The sequence below is a fragment of the Athalia rosae genome, chromosome 2 (assembly GCF_917208135.1).
Source record: "Athalia rosae chromosome 2, iyAthRosa1.1, whole genome shotgun sequence".
NCBI lineage: Eukaryota > Metazoa > Arthropoda > Insecta > Hymenoptera > Athaliidae > Athalia > Athalia rosae.
Window position 1 is genome coordinate 23,684,999 of NC_064027.1, and position 21,398 is coordinate 23,706,396.

Sequence of the window (21,398 nt, forward strand, 5' to 3'; positions counted from 1 at the left end):
AGTTTGGCAAAAGTCTCGATTTACCGGCGTTCACAGTTTTCTCTTTAATTTTATGATATCTGATTTTATTTCGTGCAAGTTCTTCGTACACAGTGACTTTAATAAAAGCATTTGTCTATAAACACCGAGTCTATGATACACATAGGTATACTTATTGATATAACTTTTTTTTTTGGTTTTTTAATAATACAATATTTATTTCCCACGGGGCGTCCGAAATATATTTTCATCATCTGGGGCTCGAAGTAAATTTTCGGAACAAAAAACACGAAGAAACTGGAATTACTTGAAGCCCAATGTCAAGTGATATTTTGGAGACCCCGTATAATGATAGAATGTGACCATTGATAACAATTATTTTTATAACATTGGTTTTCAAAATCCCTACTTGCACGAGCTAAAACGAAAAGGGAAAGTTGAAAGAAAGAATTTTGTCAATAAAAAAATTTAAAAATCAATATCTAAGCCCTAATAATTTATGTACAATTTCGCGGGCTGCCATCAGCTGGTTAAATGCCTATACATATATATCTATTCATGGGGGTGTAATCGTATGATGTATACGTGATAATCAATTCACTCAAATTATTACTTTCTATCTAGGTACCTATTTAATATTCAATATTACCTATTATAATCAAATATTTTTACATCCAACATAGATCCACTTTTAACACTCATCGATAAAACTAAGCTTATCTCGTACAATTACAACATTATCTTTTGTCGTCGGATAAAAAAATATGTGAACAACTATTTTAATATTAATCACCTTTTTTTCTTTTTTTTTTTTATGTTTGATATCTTTTCGTTGGGATGGTTCGTTCAACAATATGGAGTAGACATTTTTTGTGCCAAACTGACTCGTGTGTGGGGAGGGAATTGCATAATAGTTTCGCAGTCCTATTCGTGTACTTTTTTGCCACTTGGTATTATTTCAAGAATTTTGGTTTATATGATTTGATTTTAGTTCGTTCGTTTTTGCCCAAATTGCGTAAATGACGAATAAAGAAAGAGAGAATGTTAACCGATTAGCCCGAGTCAGCCTGTCAATTACGTACACCCTACATATCCGATACTAGTAATTTTAGTCGCAGAAAAGAATCAATCGTCCAGTGTCTGCTTATAATGCGTTATTTCCACCGATTGGATATCGGCCATTGCAACTCGTCCAATACCGAATAGTAATTAGAATTAATCGGACAACAAACGCCTACCCGGTAGAATAGGGCACCTTATTCTTCTTACGATAATTAACATACGATTTTTAAAAGTAGTTGGTGTCCAAGAGTAATTCGCAATGTTCCCAAAAACACTGATGTATATTACCTATACTTATATACATATATGTCTATATATACAAGTTTAATCAACGATTTTACCACATAAAATTTTCTATACGTTCTAAGAGTATCGATTGAACATCAAGTCGGTTCGCGAACGATTTTCGCACAATGAAATTGAACGGGAATCGCGACTGCGACGTTATGTTGTAAAACCTGCGGGGACCCTGTCAAAATTTATGAGGGAACAAAATCCATACAATTCCGTTGCGAGGAAGGAGATAATGTAGAAATAAAAAAGCCTCTAGCAAATTTACATGTAATTTTGTGTCTCTATATATTGTATATATAACTCAACATTTATATCAAACATAAAACTAAAATAACAGGAAACGATTTATCTTTTATAAATTATACATTCTATTTCTCCTAGCCTAAAGCAGTCTATAAGCCCTTGTCATGTGTTCACGGTATATCTATTTATCAATAACATTTTTTTTTTTCTCTAAATAAATAGTCATATTTTTTCAAAAATCTACACCACGTATATCTACACTCGTCATTGAGTGCTCAATTTTTGACACATCGCAAATTAATTTTCTTTTTTTTTTCCGTCTGATAACTCGATAGCTCGTACGGTAATCAGATCTGTTCTACTTCTATTTTTTTTTACCTAATTTATTCATACTCTGTGATTCAATATTTCTATATAATAGACAAGCTGGTACGTCAGCTGTTCGATATTCATATCAAATTTGATTCAATTATTCAATCGCGTTTTCAATCGCGCCAATCCGTCATTTGGACTTGCGTTCTCATTCTCATACAACATAATTTACACACTGAGATCGGTACCTAAAATATAATCGTTCGTAACACGAGTATTTTATACAAACTAAGGGATTTGAAAAATACTTTTTCACCGAGACAAATATTCGTTCAAATTTCTTCCAACTCTAATGTTTACTTCCGATGTAACAAAGATAAGTTTTGTCGTAAAATCTTCACGTCTGAATCAATGCACAGCACTCGATTGACGATTGAACGACCAATGTGAAACATAGGTGGAAGGAAAATAATTCGCAACAATCATGCTCCTGAAAAAAGCATAATCAACATTTTACTATAACTCGATGTACTTCAAAGTTGGCAAATCTGGTCGGAGCAAGCTGTCCTTTATTTCTCTTCGTCAACTTCCTTATGCTATAAGTACGCGGTGTGCTTGCTACTGTGTTCCAGGGCAGCTAGCACATCTTGTTTCTGTCTGACGTACAGCCTCCCTTTTTTCCAAGGATTTTGCAGCTGCAGTGGTTTGAAGTCATCCCTCAGGCAACGTTCCCTAGCACCAATAACGGCGACTAAACAAAAATTCGGTAGCTCGTCAGCGGTGTAAATTGGCCCTGCCTGATCCTTGAGGACCACCGCAACGTTCAACTGTGTAACCACCAAATCCACAACTTCGCGCGCGGTTGTTCTTGGAGTAACGTGTAGCTTCAGACTCGTACCCGATGCAAGACCAGTTTCGTATGCTGCGTATACCTGTCGGAAATCAAAGCGTCATGACTAAAACAATTTGTCGATTCGTTTCATCGTGATAATGTAACGGCACAAAAGCCCACTGCGCAACTCGATACAGCCAATAAGACACAGAAAAAAAAATAAAAAAAACTCTTCAGATTATGCACTCGAATGAACAGTGAAATTGACGAACGGTATGACATAAAAATAAACGCACCACTAATATAGCCCAATCAATTGGTGCTGTGCAAAAAAAGAAGTAATTTCCTTCCGGAAATTTGACCAAAAAAAAAAAAAAACTCTTCAATTCACACTGACAAAATTTTAACTTTTTCAAAGCTCATCATGCTGCGTAACCAATCACGTCGATTAGCTCATATATTTTTTTTTCAAGCAAAGCAAAATTTGAATGCGAGGCTTACTTATAACGCTTATACCGATCGGGCTACGATAGGAGACCGAGTGTGGAGCTGGTAATATTTTCACGTCAAACTCGAGTCTCCTACAAGAAAAATATTAGTGAAACTTAATTTCTATAGCATAGCAGACGCGTCTTCGATCTATGTAATAATAATGGAAATCGTGACGATCAATTGAAACTTTAACAAAGGCACCTGTTACGCCTTCGTGACAAGACTATTTCCAATCTACCTGCAGTATCCCGGGAAGCGGTGCGGGCATCATAGTGGCTTCATCTTTTTCCTCAGCCAATTGACTCTCCATCACGGAAGTGGCTATCGCAGCTACGCTAGCCGTCGGCTTCGAAATCTTGGACTTGACGTGGCTAGCTTTATGACTGATGCTTGAATTCGGAGTGGAGTATTCGTCACTGCTCAACGAATGAAGACTGTCCGAATTGGTATTGCTAACGCTCAACATGCTTGTAGTGTTTGTCATCGCCGTTGAAACACTCAGCAGCGATCCCCCGTACAGAATCGGTTTTATACTCAACAACGGACTCGTACTCGCGGACGCAGAAGTTATCGTGGCGGATCTGTTTCTGGGGCTATGCTTGTAATGAGTCAAAAGCAACGTGTCCTCAGATTTCGACGGAGGAAGTCTGGGTGCCTGAACGGGGATCAGATTGTTTTTTGACGTGACGCTGCTTTTCATCAACTCGGATCCAGTTGATATATTAGAGGTGTTGCTACCCTTACGGATGTACTGACCGCTCGGAAGTTGCTGTTCACTTTTACTGAATTCTGTCGTCAACAAATTTGAAGTTGAATTCGTTATGTTAGGACCTGGCCAACTGCCGCGCCCGGGGCTGGATTTTACCAACTTGGGATCCCGTGGAGGTAATTGCAACAAACTACGCTTCAGACTGTTACTGTTCTTATTACGATCAAGATTGAGCAGAAGTTTCATCGGAATTCCTGCCATTTGGCCACCCACCTGGAAAGAGTCAGTAACTCTGATCAGAATACCAGAAATCTTTCGAGCTGGTGTACCAAGGACATCGACTAACAATAGATCATGGAAAAAATTTTGAAAAAAAAACAACGACTCACGTTCTGCTGCGACGAACCTCTGTCTCTTGCGAACGATATAACGTCGATGAGCCACCTAGCCCCTTTCCAAACGGTGTTGACTTGAGTCTGCAAATCCTGTAATTTGACCAACTTGTCCTTGGCTACGCTGAGCTCGGTGGAGCTGAAAGCTTCGCGGTGATTGTGCTGCGCCAGAGCGGTGTCGAGTTCGAGGATGCAGCTCAATCGGGAGTATCTGTTTATCACGTCCTTCTGATAGGTGTTCAGGTGCACCATTTCGAATACTTGGATAGGCAAAGATAGGAGGTCACCCCTCTTCAAGAGGATTTCTCTCGTCCCTGGTACGGAACAAGCCGTTTCAGCCGGAGGTACCGTTATCAGAAACGATACGGTCGGTGTCAAATCAATGACCTCGGCGTCGTACAATCGATGGTTCAACGAATCGTCCGGGTTTATTTCCATGTAACTGAAGAGTCTTCTGGCTGTCGCGGACACGAGATCCACAAATAATTTCTGCTGCTCGGTTCCTTGCGATTCGTTGGTCGCGTTCTCCTTCTCCTCGGAGTCCTCCAGAACCGCTTGATCACCCGGTTGAATTTTGGTCAAGCGTTTCAAATATTCCCACTCTTCTCTGGAATTTAAAAATTTTTATCGCATCGTCATTCTCCGCGGAATCGTTGGCGGAGTACATTGATCGAAACACTGGTCGATTACTGAACGGTGATACTCACGCAGAAACATGAGGATTGTCGCGAATTTTGCAGTGAGGCAGAACGTTCGGAGATTTTGCGGGCACGACTACTTGGATCAAGTCGACACTGCTTTGCATCTTCAGATATCCCAAATACAATCCCTTGGATAGATTGACGCTGCTGACTTGGTGGTAGGTCATCTGTTCTGCTATGCTAGCCATGAGGATATCGGCGACACTGCTATCTTCGTGGGTAATCAATTTTTTGGTAACTTTGCTGAGTGGCAACCAGCGACTATTTAGGACAGACACCAGCTTTGGCGATTTAACGTAATTCACAGTGGATAGCACCAACGTTCCCTGAACATCTCTGATTGGTTTATGATACAGTTGACCCAAATCTTGTATGCAGAGAGCAGCCTGCAACCATTTCTCTAATTAGTTTCGGCTCTAATTAGCTTCGTAAGTAGTTAATTAAGAAAATTCGTGGAGTTTAAATTTGCCGAAAACTTACTTGCATTTGAGCGGCAGCCTGCAGTAATTTTATCCTAAAGTGAATGGTTGAACTGCTATGACTCTTCTCCATATCCTGTCTGAGGGACTTCACGTCGTCCCAGGTACAGGCGACTTTCATGAGCCAGTGAAAATCGTTGTAAATGCAGCTAGGATAAGTTTCATCAATTTCTATGACCGGTAAGAAGTCCTCGTTCGTAACGAGTACTTTGTCCTCGTGGTACAACAAGCAAGCCAAAAAGACGCCTCTTCTTAAATTCTTTTGAAATTTGCTGGTCGCGGTAAAGAGTTGTTTGATGGTGGTTTTTTTTCTATGATTTCGTCGCTGAACCGCCGGCGTCTCTTGCGTATACTCCGGTCGTCGTATATCCGTAAATAAAGTATCCAATTGCTGAAGACGACCGGCGAAACGTGGCAATCTACCGTCGATATCCCTCCAACCTGAAGAATAGGGAGTAAAAGCAGTGTCACTCCGTTGGTAATTTTCCGAATGTTTCGCGAACCAATTAACTCCGACCACTTACTGCTTGGGGTAACGTGAGCAGGTGTCGACGGCCTGAACCTGCTGTATCCCTTCAAATTTCCAGCAGCAGCTCTAAAATAATATCTTTGCCCCTGTGTGAGATCGTCTACCCTGCATTCCCGTTGTTTCATATCCAATACTTCCCTGTCTCCGCATATAATGGAAAAATCTTCCCTAACGCTCCACTGAACCTTGAACTTTGTACATATAGGAGAATCGTGTGAATCTGGTTCTTGAAATCTAACCGTGACCGAGGTCGTACCGGTGACGTCAACAGCCACTAAAAATGGCATATCTGGTGGCCCTGAAAGCGGAGACGGTTCATTGCCGAAAGTTTTCAATAAAGAGAATTTCTCAATTCCCGAGCATTGCGAACAAAAGGTGAATTAATCTTACGAGCTTGGTCGAAACCCAGTAACATTTTCCTCAATGCTCGAGCTCTCCTTTCCCAGATGGCAAGTTGCTTGTCTTCCGCGCTGCCTCCACATCCGGTTAGATTGTTGTGAGGTGTCGAGAAACTCGCCCTGTGACTCGGAGGTTCCAGAAGCGTCGTTCCGGTGCTACTCGAGCTTCCGCCGAGTTCTTGGACTTTGTGTTCCGCTTCGGAAAGTAAGGAGGCTAAATGGCTTCCCAAAGACTCCGGAGATTTGACTAAAAAATTGAATAGGGTCACTGTAGGATTGAAGATTCCATTATTCATCGTTTGTTTCTAAAATCAACCCTAATCTTCTGCTATTCCATACTGTTGTTCTCGTTTGCAATTGAAACTGACAATGATATGGGAGATACCGTGGGCGGTGTATGAAATTTTCTTCAGTCGACCTTTTTTGCGCGAGTGAATGACGTGGGGATCCCCGGGAATATGACCGCTGGAATATTAAATCTAGTCAGCGCAGGGGGATGTGCAGAAGGATAAGGGAATATTACATTATTATAGTTAAAGTTCAACTCGGAGTTGGGCTCGAGGGACCATTCGATGTTAACGGTACGAACGCGTCGGCGGAGAGAGCGTTACACGATCATATAATATTATCATATATACTCGTACGCGATAGATGCATACGGCAAATGAAAAGTAATCACAGGGTATAAAATTACTCAAGGATTTCACATACGATGTAATGAGGAAAAAATCAATATCTATCGCCGGTATCATCCTTTTCTCCATTCGTATGGCAAAGATCTATAATTATTCGTTGTGAATCCTCGCGGACACGAACGAGATAACGAGTATAACTGCTACATCTGTATGAAAATATTTTACACGGTATAACATCAATGTATTGAAGTATACGCACGGTCTGAAAAACATTTCCACATCAACGTCAGAGACACGCTTTTGTAATAGCTATATACACTCGAGGCTGCATTTGACGTTTGATGCGACCATATACGTGTACGTATATGCGTAAAGATCTTTATCACTTTGAGAGGTGTACAGGTATACTTGCGCCAGGTTGTTCGTGTCGCATAAACTATATTTCATCTCGCGAATACAGGTATACACGTAAGTACGAATGCCAGACTATAAATATTTTACTTATAGCTTTTTTTTTTTCGAAGTGTTTCCCATACCATCAGCGTTGTGGATATCGAGAAAATTGATATTGTTGGTATCAATAAACGTCGTGTTCATATAAAGTTTTGCCAAACAGCTCGCCAGAATCATCTTGGAATGAATTTTATTCGTTAGAGAAGTCCGCCGTGTCTGATTCCGTCTACAAAACCGATGAAATTGAAGCAGACATTTGACCCGAGGCAGAGGAATACGGCGTACTCGCTTCTCGGCTGCTCCTCCTCAACGTTAATATATTCACAATATCCATTTCCTCCACGGTACAATCTTCCTTTGATTCTATCACAACTGTTGCAGTATCACGGCGCATACCGACTTTTTAAAACTTTTCACTTTCAAATGATAAAACTCCTCCCGCTCCCCCCCCTCTCTCTCTATCTCGTCTGGTCAACTTATACGTTTACCGTACTATCTCAGTTTTTTCGAACAACAAAAAAGCTCACACCGTAAGACCCGTTATTACTCTTTGCTTCGGAATCGGAGCTCGGACGAGAAACAAAGCGAACACCTTCGGACAAAGATCTGCTGGAAATTCAAATACTCGAGACGATCGCGAGACACTAAGGATAAGTTGCCGGTGGCGATCGAGCGAACACTCTGGAGCTAAGCAGCAAAGCCAGACCTCCCGATGGTCCGTTCGTCCGTTAGTCTGTCCGTTTCACCGAGAAAGCCAGAAAGGAACAAATCAAGCCATGTTATGGTAGTGGTTAATGCTGCCCCCCTCTTGGTACTCGTGTGTATGATTCTCAGAAAAAGATAGGTATGTTGGTCGATACGTATAGTTACTTGATAAGCATGTGTAGAAGGACGATCGATGTGTGGGTAGGACTAGGGTATCAGATTTTCTACGTGTATTCTGATACGTAGCTACGTACAACGTGGACGATTTCATGTCAAATGAGACCGGGTAGAATCGGTGAAATTACAAATTATTACCGAAACGTATTTATAACGATCCACATCGAAAACCAATGTACATATCTTCCCGAACGAAGTTGCTCCGGTCCCCCCGAATTTCGTCGGGAAACAATTCCGGTACAATTCGGAGACTACCTCCTTTTTCGATGTAGATCGTTGTAAATATGTTTTGGAAATAATTTGAGTTCCCTCACTCGCTCGTCGTGAAATCACCCATGTAGAAACGCGAATGCCGATGAAATGGTAATGTGCTCACAGACGGCACAGAGTTCCTTAGGCGCATGGCGTCGCCTGTGACTCGGTGAACGCGTGCCCAGAATTTTTGCACGTATCATTGTCTTCCGCGCGATCACCACGCGGCCGAGACTTCACGCGATAGCGGACTTCTTCTTTAAATGATATCGTTACCGGAAACTAGAAAGACCTTGCGGTTCCGATAATCGATCACCTCCGTTGTCCTGATCTTTGCCTTAGACGATCCCGCGAGCATTAATTATTACAATTATACGTCATATCGAGTTTACTACGTGCGTAACTCGATTATGATTGTGCAATCAAAATACCAAACCGCTCGCGCGTCACGTACGTGTCGACTTTTCCTTTTATTCTACATATATATATGTCTATATCTATATCTCTATCATCCTTCGCGGTATCGGATAAAAAAAGAATATGAAGAACTCCGCATTTATTTCCTCGGTCATAAATAATATACGGATACAATTTTCAATTTCAATAATCGGTATCGAAGGTCGAACGTCATCGGGATGTTGGCTGTGGGTGAATATGAAAATTTTCGTCGACTCACATTGGTTTCCTTCCTGAGCGCCAAATGCGACCAGCATTTTTGCGAGTGGTCTGTTATTGCTGAGAACAGCAACGTCCAACGGCGATAACCCGTCGCTGTTCACACTGTTGAGAGAAAATAACAACATCAATTACAATACAAACGATGCTAACCGAGCAAATTATAATTATAACGTCCAAAGATTTTTCAATTAGTTTGAACGGGTTAAAACTTAATATCAAGGCGAATGGGGAGTTACGCGGTACCTTGAGTATAAGACTAATACCGGCGGTGAAAATTTTTAATAAAAGAGAAAAGTATATGGGAATAGCGCAGTGCAGTTCGGCAGAATTGCCTCGCGACCTCCGTCGCCCGGTGGACCCTATAAAGTGGAGGGTATTTTTCAGCTCGCTGTTGGTTATGAAGCAAGGTTGAAACTTTACCATGAGATCAGAATGTCAAGGCGATAAACCAAATACTGGGCCAAGGAGTAACAGTCTCTATACGACCGGCACGAGTGTAACGCTTTGAAAATTTATAAAGTTTTCTACCGATCGACTTTGAATTCGTGTAACAAAGTTGGATTCTCTACCTGTTTACGTCAACGTCCGTAGATTCGAGTATCGATTTCGCTTTGTCCAAGTGCCCGTTCTCCACCGCAGCGAACAGACCTGTAATTAAAGATAAAGAATCTTCATTATCGTTTCGTTAATTTTCACGTTCGACTTTACGCAAAACGTCTTCTCTCTTCTTTACCGGATCGATAAAGGTCAACTTTACACAGCGAGGGGGTGAAACTGGGTGATGTTGAAGTATCGGGAATAGGTGAAAGAACTGAAGCGGGATTTTATCAAATGTAAATCATAAACCAATAATCAGATACCGTGTAAATGTACGTTGAGACTAGCTTGTGCCGTAAGTGGATTCAAATTAGTTGCCGAGACAAGTTGAATTTGTTGTTGGTGCTTTTTTTTTCCAAATCCCTCCAGGAACTCCATGCCTTGTCGCGTAGGCAACACTGTCGAAAACAAATTAAAAATAGGTGAGACAAAGAAAAAAAAAAAACAAATGGGGGAAAATAATACAAGCGAACGTAACAAGTAAAACGTATAAATTAAACGTGAATTTAAATTAAATTAAAATACCCCGACCGCAGGCTATACGTGGGGTACAACGCTCGACGGAAATCCGATGATACAATAACGCCCGACCGCGCGCGCGCTTCCCAAGATTATCTCTCCTCCATGGGACTCTAACTGCGGGACAAACGAACGCCAGCTCTACGAACGTGCGTGAATTGCTTTTTCAAATGTATAATAGTACCCCCAATCATTTTATAGAGAAATTTAGCGCTCTGACCGATCGCATATCCTGCGGTCGCCATCGCGGGGGTTGATCCGTTGATACCGTTATAATGTCAAACGTCGAGAGCTCGGCATCGCGTCGAGAAATTGGTAGCATTGTGCTGGACATTACCGATGGTTTGCACATGACTTACGCAACGTGTGATTTGCGAATCACCCTACAAGGTGTCACGTTTCGAACGAGGGTTTCGATTGTTACGAAAATTAATCGCCGTATCGGAGAAAACGGTTCTCGGCATTTTTTCGGGGTACGAAATTCTACGTGATTTTTTTCAAATCCGGAATTTCGAACGTGATTATACTTCTGCGGATAATCGGACCTCCGTTTCGAAACAATACACCCTGTATGCGGCAGCTGCGCGTAACAATTCTACATATATATAATCAAACGTTACATGTGCGCGGTAGCAAAGTTCTAATGTAGTGGATGTAAATAAGCGTCCGTATTCCACTAATTATATTCAAACACACATATGGTACACGCCTATCCGTCGGAATACGTGAAGTAGATAATCGGAGTACCGTTTTGGAGTAAACGAGAGAAAAAAAACTTAAAAAAAAAGAACAAAACTTCACTCCGGAGATTCTAAAGGCTAGCGCGAAATCGCCGGGGAATCTAAACTCCGGACGAATTAGTTGCGAGTCAAGTTTCTACGGTTTCTACATATTGTGGATGATGTAAAACGATAGCGGCGCTGGCTGTAAATACGCGATGGTACATTAATACGATAAATCGCGAGATGATTTTGCGCCATCGAATTAAATTCCATTCCGTAAAGTAATGGAAGTCACCTTGCACCGGTGTCTCCTATAGATTCATTGAATGCAGCTCTTTCAGCAGGTTCTTCGCTAGTTAAGTTATACAGGTTCTGAGAGAAAATCGAGTTCTATGCTTTCCTTACGTACAGGGTGGTTAGGAATTGAAAAGAAAAAAAAAAAAAAAAAAAAGGTATTCAATCAGAAGAGATGAACAGCTCGACGAATCCTTGGGCAAAAACTTTTTCCGCCGACTGAAGAGAGAAATTAAACCGAACGTTTCCGCTTTGAAGAACCAAAAAAAAAAAACATTTATCCGCCGTCGAATCATACCGACTCAATAGAAATTGTTCAAGAAATTCGCCGGTGATTATGAAAAAAAAATGATGATCGAAAATTTATCCAGGTTTGATGTGTATCTGGCCGTGATTCGTCGAGGCGTTCGATTTTCATTTTACGGCTTGAAATGCGGGTCGGTTTCATTTTTGATCACCCTCTGTGTATTATTGAAGTGTTGAGAATATTCGAACGTAGGTCGCGAATCAATTTGGCCGTCTTTGACGTCGTCAGACAGGTAAGAAGATTCTCTAACATAGTTTGTATTCCGGAAGCGAAATGGATGAGAACTATACGACGACGTTCCTTCGAGAAGCGTTACACGGCTACGAACTCGTGCGGAATGAACAAATTAGAAATGGCAATCCCAGAAATCACGAATAGGAAGTGGAATCGTAGAAATCATTGAAATGAAAACTCTTCGAAGTCGATGGAATTGAAACCGGACCTCGGTTTTATTTAATTCGATTAAATTTACCGTCGTTTCGGAGAAATGACAACGATCGTTCGGAAATTGCGTAGTATTTGTGTGCATGTATACATCACATCGGTATGCCGAGGCGTGATTTTATAACGCGCAGCTTTGATTAATTATCGGTTGTGTACAAAAGTTAATTAAGACACCCTTGATGGTGGTACTTTGCTAATTAAAAGCTTCCGCCGGAATGAATATTTCCAATAAATCGAAAAGCATCGGTGATGCCGTTACTATAGATATCGTGTGCAAAAGCCATATAACGTACTCGAACTGGAAACGGAAGTACTCAGCCTTCGTCGAGTGTTGGTTGGCTGAAATAATTCCGCTGTAGATTTTTGGCTGGTTTCAATTTCTCTGGAATCCTTGGGGCTCGATTTTTTACTTTTTGATTTTTTAACACGGAGGCTTGTTCCCCGTTTGTTATAAAGAAAATTAGCGATGTTGTCCATCGTCTTTGGTTTCGAGGACTTTGGTAAATCTGGTAAAATCGTCCCTTCGTTCGAGCTTCGAATTTCCTTCAAACTTTCGTCGCTCACGTTCGATTTCGATTCGCTCGAATCGAAGTCCTTGTAAAATGATTCTTTCAGTTCGCATTGATCTTCTTTGACATCGGAGCCGGCGTTACACGACTCCGTGACATCCAATTGAACGTTGGAAACGTCTGAATTAGTCGAGTTATCCAAACTGAACGTTGGATTTTCGTACGAGTTAAATTCTCCTAATATCTGACGAAGCGTCTGGAGTCTCAGAATCGATCGATCCGGAGATCCGCAGCTGACGACGTTTACCGGGTTGACAATTTTCGATTTATCTCGACGAAAGAAGTTGCCACTTTTCGGTGATTTTGCGATTTGTTCCTTACCGCAGGGGGCGACGGTATTTTCATTTTTCGGCGATGATCTCGGCACTATTTTCCCCTCCGAAAATATTTCGGGCGTATTCTTTTTGTGTCTACCCCGTATGCGGTCCGTAAAAGAGAATTTTTCGGACCTGATCGTGAAAGCAGATGTGCTTAGGCGATTTTCTTCACTTTTTGACGCTTTCCTCTCTCTCTTATCTCCAGAAGTTTGGCTCACGACCTCGTCCAGATCAGATCCAACACTTTTCATCGTCTGATACAATATCCCTTCTTTTGTTTCCGAGGGAGGGATCCTCTTTCCTTTTTCGGCCGTTCTTTCGGATCTACCCTTACGAGAGTTCGCTTCCCCCTTTACCTTGATATCTTCCACCGTGTTTTTCTGTCGAAGGGGACTTTTCCCCTGATGCGGAGCCATCCCTTCGGGATTCAGAGAAACCGGAGGTGGTGGAACGGGGTGGGAATTTACACTTAGATTCGCATGATTTCGAATTTTCGCAACCAGTTTCAGCGAAGCTCTCACGGACCGCGATCTCCTCAGCGATGAAATTGGGTTACTCGACGATCTCCTGCTCAACAGCTCCATCTTAGGGCTGGTTGAGATGGTCTTGCGAAATTTCATCGGAATATATCTTTCCGTATTAAAACTTTTATTCCGCCGTGTACGAGGTATGCCATACCACTAGCATCCTCCCGATTAATTATTTCTCTTTGGCTCGGTTAAAGCTGCAAAATTGAAAATCAAACTCAATTCTTTCAAAGATTGTAACCGTAACCGAAGTACGACGGGCCCTCAGAGTTTGCGGTCATAAGAAACTGTGAATCAAGTGCGACTGTGTTCGTTAATAATAATTCCAGTAATAATTGCAAATTGTTTATCTTTTCAACATCAACACCATCGTCAGTGGTGGGAGGAGTTAATTGCGTTTTAATCCCCCCTCCCCCCCCCCCCCCCCCCCGCTCCCGCCAACGTTGGCGAGATCTTCCAGATCGTCGGCGATGTACGGTTCTCGAGCTTATAACATATTATTATACTTTGGCGACCAACGGACGGACGCCAACAATAAAATTTATTGAAGAACTAAATTGACCAAGTGTCCACCCGAGAAAGATTACCCCTTGACTTATCCTAGTCTTTATCGTCGGAGCTTAATAGCCAATTGTATGGACGTATAGAAGGATTACTTAACGTATTTTAAGCGTTTCAACCCCAAGTAAATAATCAAGCAGTTTTAGGTGCGCTCGTTGTCTAGATAGAACGGAAAAGCAGTGCTCAATTTTTCAACGTACCACTTAGCTGCTGCTTACAAAATTTTTTTATCATTACACACTCCACGCTTCGAAAATACAGACAATGGTGAAAGCTCGAGTTATTCTAGTTTTATAGCCAACATACCAACACGAATACGCGTTTAACGCCGCAGTTCATGACAAGAGGAAGTTGATAGCGTTATCGCAATTTGATTTGATAAAGTTTTAGTTATCGCGAAAATTGAATAAATAAATAAATGAATTAACAACCAGACGCAACTATGGTCACAATTAATGTCGCATAGTATTCGTACGGATGTTGCGTTTGGCTCGTACCTTATCGCAATATAAGGAAATGATGAGAAAAAAAAATTTCTTATAATTATTCGCCTGCGTTAGCACGTGTTCAACATTAGTGTAGATGGGCGGGCGCGTGTATAAGACTTTCGTTCACACTTTCGTTAGCGCTGCACTGTGTGAAATTATATATATTATATATATATATAATATATTTTTAACCAGTTACGACTTAAGAACCATGTACGGTGTGGAAAAGTCGCGTGGTTTTGAAACATTATCCTTATAAGGGGTTTGAACCGGTTGATTCTTACCGAGTTTAATCTGATGAAACGACGTAGGTCACATCCTAACGTCGGTTTTAGGATATACATTCATAACGAACGACCGCACAGTTATTTGAGTAAACGTTAAATATGCGAACCCACGTAATGACAAACAGAGCAAAATTATTCACAGTTACAAAGCCAAGTCCACGCGACGTTTTAATGAAAATTACGAGCTAACTTTAATTATTCATCGGCGTTGCTGAAAACTAAAGAAAAAAAAAAAAAACAAAAAAAAACAAAACCGGAATTCACGGTGCACACAGCGCGATAAATTCGCGACGAATGTGGTACGAACCTCAACGGAAGGACACGCGTATTAAATACGTTCCTTCGGGCTGGAAGGTAATCTTGTATTTCCGTTCACCGTATCCAAGGATTTTCGATGGTGCTGATCGCACGAGAGAGAAAAAAAAAAAAACAAAAAACATACGTAAAAAAATTGAGGTAAACGCCGCGAGATTCAGGGTCGCATTTCGTGGTTTTTACTTCGCTTCTGATCGCAATTAATTACGTTCAACGGCTGAACGGATCCGACTGAAAGAATATCTACAGCTTGCGCTGATTATCCGTAGCCATGAGCGATCCGAAGTTTTACGGTATTATTGACCACATAACATTCTCCATTATCTAAAACCCGTAATCGAATTTTCGCTGATTGCAATGCGCGGCATATGTGTGCTAATAGAGGATAATAGAACGATAAGGGATCGTTTGAAGAAGAAAAAAAAATGAACCGTCAAAATAATTATTTTCCCCACGAAAAATTTAAGACCCCGCATAATCGGTGGTGAGGGAAACCTGATTTCTAAATCCGAAGAGTAACCGGAAACGGTGTGGGTATAACAGCCTCCCGTTTCCTCTCGCTTTCAAATTAGAGCTCTCACCGGTACTCGCATTGTTAACAATTATATTTGGCCACAACGAAATGGCTGAGGACATACACGGACGAGCAGGCATAAGGTATGCGGTGCGCATATTTAAAACGTCGCAGGGACTCGAGCTACGTGAAACGTGTCGAACAAAAAAAAGGTGAAAAAGTCTCCCCGGGGTTTATGTTTGTTTTACGGAACGTCATATCCGTCGACGGGGTATCGTCATTTTTTTATAGGCAACTACCGCTTGAATTAGAATTGTGACAATTTTCCCCCGCAATATTCTGGAAAATAATGTATAATTGTCGATCGCGATGCGTGTACACGTATACGTAACAGAGAAACCGCGGGGATCACGAGTAGGTTATCCCAGCGTAAGCTGAGCGGGATTTTCATTCGCAATGATTCACGCAAATAATTAAATCGGGAAGAATAAGCTGGCTTTCGCGCAAACGTCCCAGCTTCTCGCAACTACGTGATTATGTTAATTAAAAGTCTCGTAATTAGTCGCACTTGATTCAACCAGTTTCCGGGACCCTCGTTTCTAGTTACAATTTCAAACCATTGAAAGTTACCTATATGTATTGTTTTATCACAGTCGGGATCGGCCTCGTATCAACGACAATTATTCTTCACGTAGAATATAAATTGTGCCGAATGTACTTTTTACACGAAACGTATTCACCACGATATAATCGCAACAAACTTTTGTCCAAAAGTTTTTTCATTTACACTATCGTTTCAAAACTTTGGTTGACGCCTATCGTTATTATTATTAAATTTCTCAACGTATCCGGACGAATAGAGTGTCTTCCTTTCCGTTCAAGTGCCAGGAATATTTGAAATTCCACGAAAGCACTCCGTTTTCATGTATCCCATTGAAAACTTCACTTTCCATATTTCACTTTATTTACACTTTCCCGGACTGTTTATTTAAAGGAAAAATGTGTAGAAAAAGAGAAAAAAAAAAAAAAACTGAAAAATTTATCGACAACCGTGATATACGTTTAGTTTTTTTTTTTTTTTTTTTCACTTCCACCCATGCAACGTGCCGGACGCATAAGCTACTCGAAAATTTTTCGAACAGCGTCCAACAACTCGACCGACGTCTGATTGTGTTGCCTTAGCACATGGGTACACGGGGCTGGCTTAGCTTGCTGGCTGCCTGCGGGCTGAACGAACAGCTGCCCGTTTTCTATCCCTACCAAACCGAAGAGACCTGGGGGACCCCATTCCATACCCTGTCCGACGTCACTCCGCTTCATTCTGATATGCTTCTGTGATATCGCGCTCTCCGTACTCGTACGGAACTCTCGTCGAGTTGTTAAATTCAAACGTTACGCCCCTCCACATCGTTCTCCATTTCGCTTACCAATTGAACATAAACGGAACCAAGAATCATCGGATCGCTAACGATTCAGGGAAGAATATAATCCTCGCTATAGCGATTATCGGAGCAGCGGACTCGACTCGAATAAAATCTGTACGCGGATGATAATCTCCGTAGTTTCTCTCTCGAACGATTAGAAGAGAATAAATAAACTGTAGGAAGTTTTCGCGTACGTACCATAGCTACATCGAGATTTATCATAGCGCGGACGGTGCTTCTAACTCCCAACTCGGTACATATCTCGAGTTGTTTGCTATACCATTTTGTCATTAGAGAGTGGACCGGTCTCCGTAATTTTACATCGAAACTTCATATCGATCCGCGATGTAAATACAAAACGAAATGGATGGCAAATTTTCGTACTGTACAGCGAGTCGCAATGCTCCAAGTTTCTTATTCGGGGTGAATTTTTACCTGAAGAAGACGGTGTTCAAAGGTATATAATTCTCCACGGTCGTTTCCGGCAATTCGAAGAGGTGCGGCTTCGAGCGTCTCAATTCTTAGAAAGATCTTTTTTTCAGTCTCCTTGTACATCGGATGCGTTGGGGACTGAATATCCTTTGCAGGATCAGGTAGTGGAGAGCAAACTAACGACGGCCTTGCTCGCAGTGCTTGCCCGAATTTTCGGAGATACTTCGAGAACGCCATGCTAACTGGTGGAGTAAATTTTTCTCCCCCCTTTACGATAATACATACCATACGATAATACCGTCGAGGAAAACCGGCGTTGGAACGCGTGAGTCAACGATAAACGAAAGAAAGTTCTTTACCCCCCTCTTCCCTCGAATCTGGCGCCCTGCGAATCTCCGATGAAAGTATAATATGCTCAAAGTGAAAACTTGAATCCCAGTTCACACGAGGGGCGGGGACACATGCTTCACCTACGTACGTAGAAGGCATTGTCTCCGGTTGGTGAGAAACCTATTTCTATATTCCACCGCTTTCCAACGTCGATCAAACAATATAGCTTTAATACTCGTGTTCTCCCACCATCGAACCGTGCGTGCTATACGGTTAACCATGTTTTATGATATCGATCGGGAACACTTTATTTTTCATTCCCAAAGGTTCGTTTACACTCTGCATCCAGAGGTAATAAAAATAAAAATAAAAAAAAAAACAAATTCAACCAAAACCCAGAAGAAAAAAGTGAAGGTCACATTTTGGTGTCGCTCCAACATCCGAACGCGATTGACGATCCGGGTATTAGACGATTGGTCCAGGGGTTGGTGAAAATCTTGTTTAACCCCTGCGCCATGTGGGATTTTTTTTTCTTCTTCTTTTTTGTTTTTTTTTGTTTTTCATCATCCCTGGAGGCGGTAGGGATATAATGGAACGGAGCGAGCCGTGTATAGGGCCATAAAGTGTGGCTGGTGGATGCTGGTGGGTTGTTTTTGCTTCTTCTACGTTCGACAAGTCAGTTACGTCCTGGATGCCTACGTATATAAGGTATGCATGGAGGAGCGAGAAATAAAGAAAAAAGGGGACAGAGAAGAGAAAAAACGAAAAAAAAAAAAAGATAAAATAAAAATAAAATCGGTCGGATCCATGGAGAAGTTTTGCTCCCCTGACGAGGGTCGACAGAACAGGGTGAGATACTCAAAACGACTTTTCCGAGACGTTCTTTCACGTTATCCAATAACACCTTCGATTGCTCTTCAAATCTCTACATGTAGTTCGAACATGTCCGACGTAACCGTGTTACTCGTATTAACCGGAACATATATGTATGTACGTATACCATGCGCGGGCGAAATTGAAGCCCGAAGTTGGACGAGATTATAAACTCTGTGAAAGTTGCGACGTACGTACGTTGTAACTCGTTAATGAATAAAACTGTTCGATGAATGGAACTGCAGCATCGTACCGTGCGGTTTCGATCGAAGCCTTAATTGTCGTGAAATCTTGTCCTGCTTCGCTCCGACGAATCGTTTGGGAAAATCATTTTACGCCCCGACAATTTCAGGTTTTGCTAGAAATCCGCACCACCGTACACGACGAATCGTACACCGTACAGACGTATATGTATATGTATATATATATGCATGTACACGAAGCGAATTCGTTTTTCTTCAAAGTTCCGATATGCGAGTCGCGTTTGTATGTAAATTGCCAATTAAAATATGCACCTCAAATCCGCGTTGTGTAGTCGTATGCCAATTTTCTCATGGCTTCTTCTTCCACGTGAACTTTGCGCGTTGCGCTTCGACAAATTGCACAGATTTTTTCGAATTTCACATTTTTACGTCTCCACAGCCCGGCAGTTCTCATCAAACTGTCTCTCACCGGAGGACGTTGTATCACAACGTCTTCAGACACCGGAAATTGTAGCATGACACCACCAGCCATGGAACGTAGGGGACATATCGTCGGATGAAGAGGCTTCGACGAAGCTTTTCATTCTTTAAAATTTTTTCAACGCTTCTTTGGGGCGTATCTCGAAGAGCGTATGTCACGTACCTATAAACGTGTAGCGATATTCTCTTCACCGTGCGCCTGTGTTGGACTTGAACGTTTTTAACGGACGGATCAAAAATAGCAGGTTACTGCGCCGGTCTAGAGTCCTGCAGGCGAAGGGCGGAACCCTTTCCGTTTCCTCAAGTGAAGAGGCTCCCCTTGTTTCATAACTACATTCCTTTTCTTCAATTCGCACAGAAATTCTTTGAGGTGTGTCGAGATTCGATCTTGTTCATGAAAATCCGACCGATTCGCGTAATCTGGGGTATGGATTCGAACGGATAGATCGCTGATTTTTATCCAACGTTAAACAATATTGGCGTCCGATGTTTATGGCACTACAGAGAGTGTTTCTTCGCCATCGGCCGGACGTCGAACAAACAAACCGAGTGGGAACACACGAGTCGAGTAGTGAGGATCACTGCGAATCCAAGGACGCTAGGGAAACTGCTATTGGAAACAGAAATAGTTATATATCCCGGTAAAATTGACATTTCCTCGGTAAAGCTAACCCATTCCCTGCAGTATTCCGTGTCTCCCACGAAACGACATCAGAGCCTGATGAATAGAGCTCCAACTCCTCCTATTCTCCTATATAATCATTGTCACATTGTTACTCGTCACGTTGTTATATAATGCAGGCACTGCAGACCGTATTTACTCGTTGCACTTCGAACTTGTACGCATACAGGGTGAGTCTTATTAAATGTTCAGGATGGGCGGGACTTGGTTTTCAGGAAGATACGCCCATTCGACCAATCAGGCTAATAATCGTCGGGGTGGGAATGGGGTGGTAAAAGAGTCGATTTCCTAGAGATTCGCAAAACGACCGGAGAGTTGATTAAAAATAATTTTATCACGGGGTACACAGTTATCATCAGGTCTTCGAACTTCTTCCTTTGATATACCATACACGCTCCTTCATTCCCACCCCGCCCAACTACCCGCTACGATTACTCGCCTGATTGGTCAAATCGGGTAAGTCCAACCCATTCTGTGTAGCTTCGGTAAGATTCACCCTGTACGTAAATGTAGGTACGTAATGTTGACAGGACTAAATGTGATAGTCGGGTGGTACTCGATTAGGTCATATCCGATTTGAATAATCCCAATAATTAAAATCTTTCCGAATTTATATTTGTAAATAACATCGAAAACCCTCGTGTATTTCTAATTCGTGAAATTTGTTCTGAATTCAGTTCTATTTAATGAAATAAACTTTTGACGAGGTGAAACAACATCCGAACTAATATTTTTCCTAGGAAAGTTATCGACGAACTACTGCAGTTCGGATAATCAACACTGCGGTTGGAGAAAAACGAGGAAACAAATTAATTGCAGAATGATAAAACTCTTATTTTATTCAAATGGAAAAGTTTGAGACTTTTTCCATTAGAAATTACTGAACCAAATTTAGGAATCTTTCGAGTTTTATCTGGGTTCAAATACTACGACACCCTGTATACGATTTGGTATAGTTAACAGCAAGTTGACGAATGAGAATAACTGTCGTCATCTACCCGCGTCTACGTCTATTCGTAATAAAAATATAAAAGAGAACTAGAAGCGGAATACACTATACATCGCTGCTATAATACAATGCCTTTTGTATTCAGTACGTGGTTGTAACTCTAGCAGAATTTTCAGTTTTTTTCTATATACACCTCGCACGGACTGGGGAAGAAGGTGGATATTCATTTTTTTAATATACAT

General features: G+C 41.6%; 1 protein-coding gene across 6 annotated transcripts in view; it reads right to left on the reverse strand.

Annotated features, from left to right (window-relative positions):
• Positions 1–1,595: 1,595 nt before the first annotated feature.
• LOC105689444 (ankyrin repeat and fibronectin type-III domain-containing protein 1) overlaps positions 1,596–21,398 on the reverse strand; it is a 50,363-nt gene continuing 30,560 nt past the window's right edge. For 2 of the 6 annotated variants that reach the window (XM_020854207.2, XM_020854208.2), the window contains exons 7-16: positions 10,183–10,317; positions 9,892–9,970; positions 9,321–9,424; positions 6,415–6,669; positions 6,020–6,322; positions 5,497–5,936; positions 5,023–5,402; positions 4,313–4,922; positions 3,453–4,196; positions 1,596–2,822 (exon numbers count right to left, since the gene is read on the reverse strand). In XM_020854207.2, coding sequence (XP_020709866.2) covers positions 2,487–2,822; positions 3,453–4,196; positions 4,313–4,922; positions 5,023–5,402; positions 5,497–5,936; positions 6,020–6,322; positions 6,415–6,669; positions 9,321–9,424; positions 9,892–9,970; positions 10,183–10,317 — 3,386 coding nt within the window. In that variant the 3' untranslated portion in view covers positions 1,596–2,486. Of the gene's footprint in view, positions 2,823–3,223; positions 3,304–3,452; positions 4,197–4,312; positions 4,923–5,022; positions 5,403–5,496; positions 5,937–6,019; positions 6,323–6,414; positions 6,670–9,320; positions 9,425–9,891; positions 9,971–10,182; positions 10,318–12,498; positions 13,816–14,379; positions 14,429–16,413; positions 17,030–21,398 lie in introns of those variants that run through there. The other 4 variants (XR_001103246.3, XM_012406457.4, XM_048651387.1 and 1 more) reach the window with 4 other exon arrangements.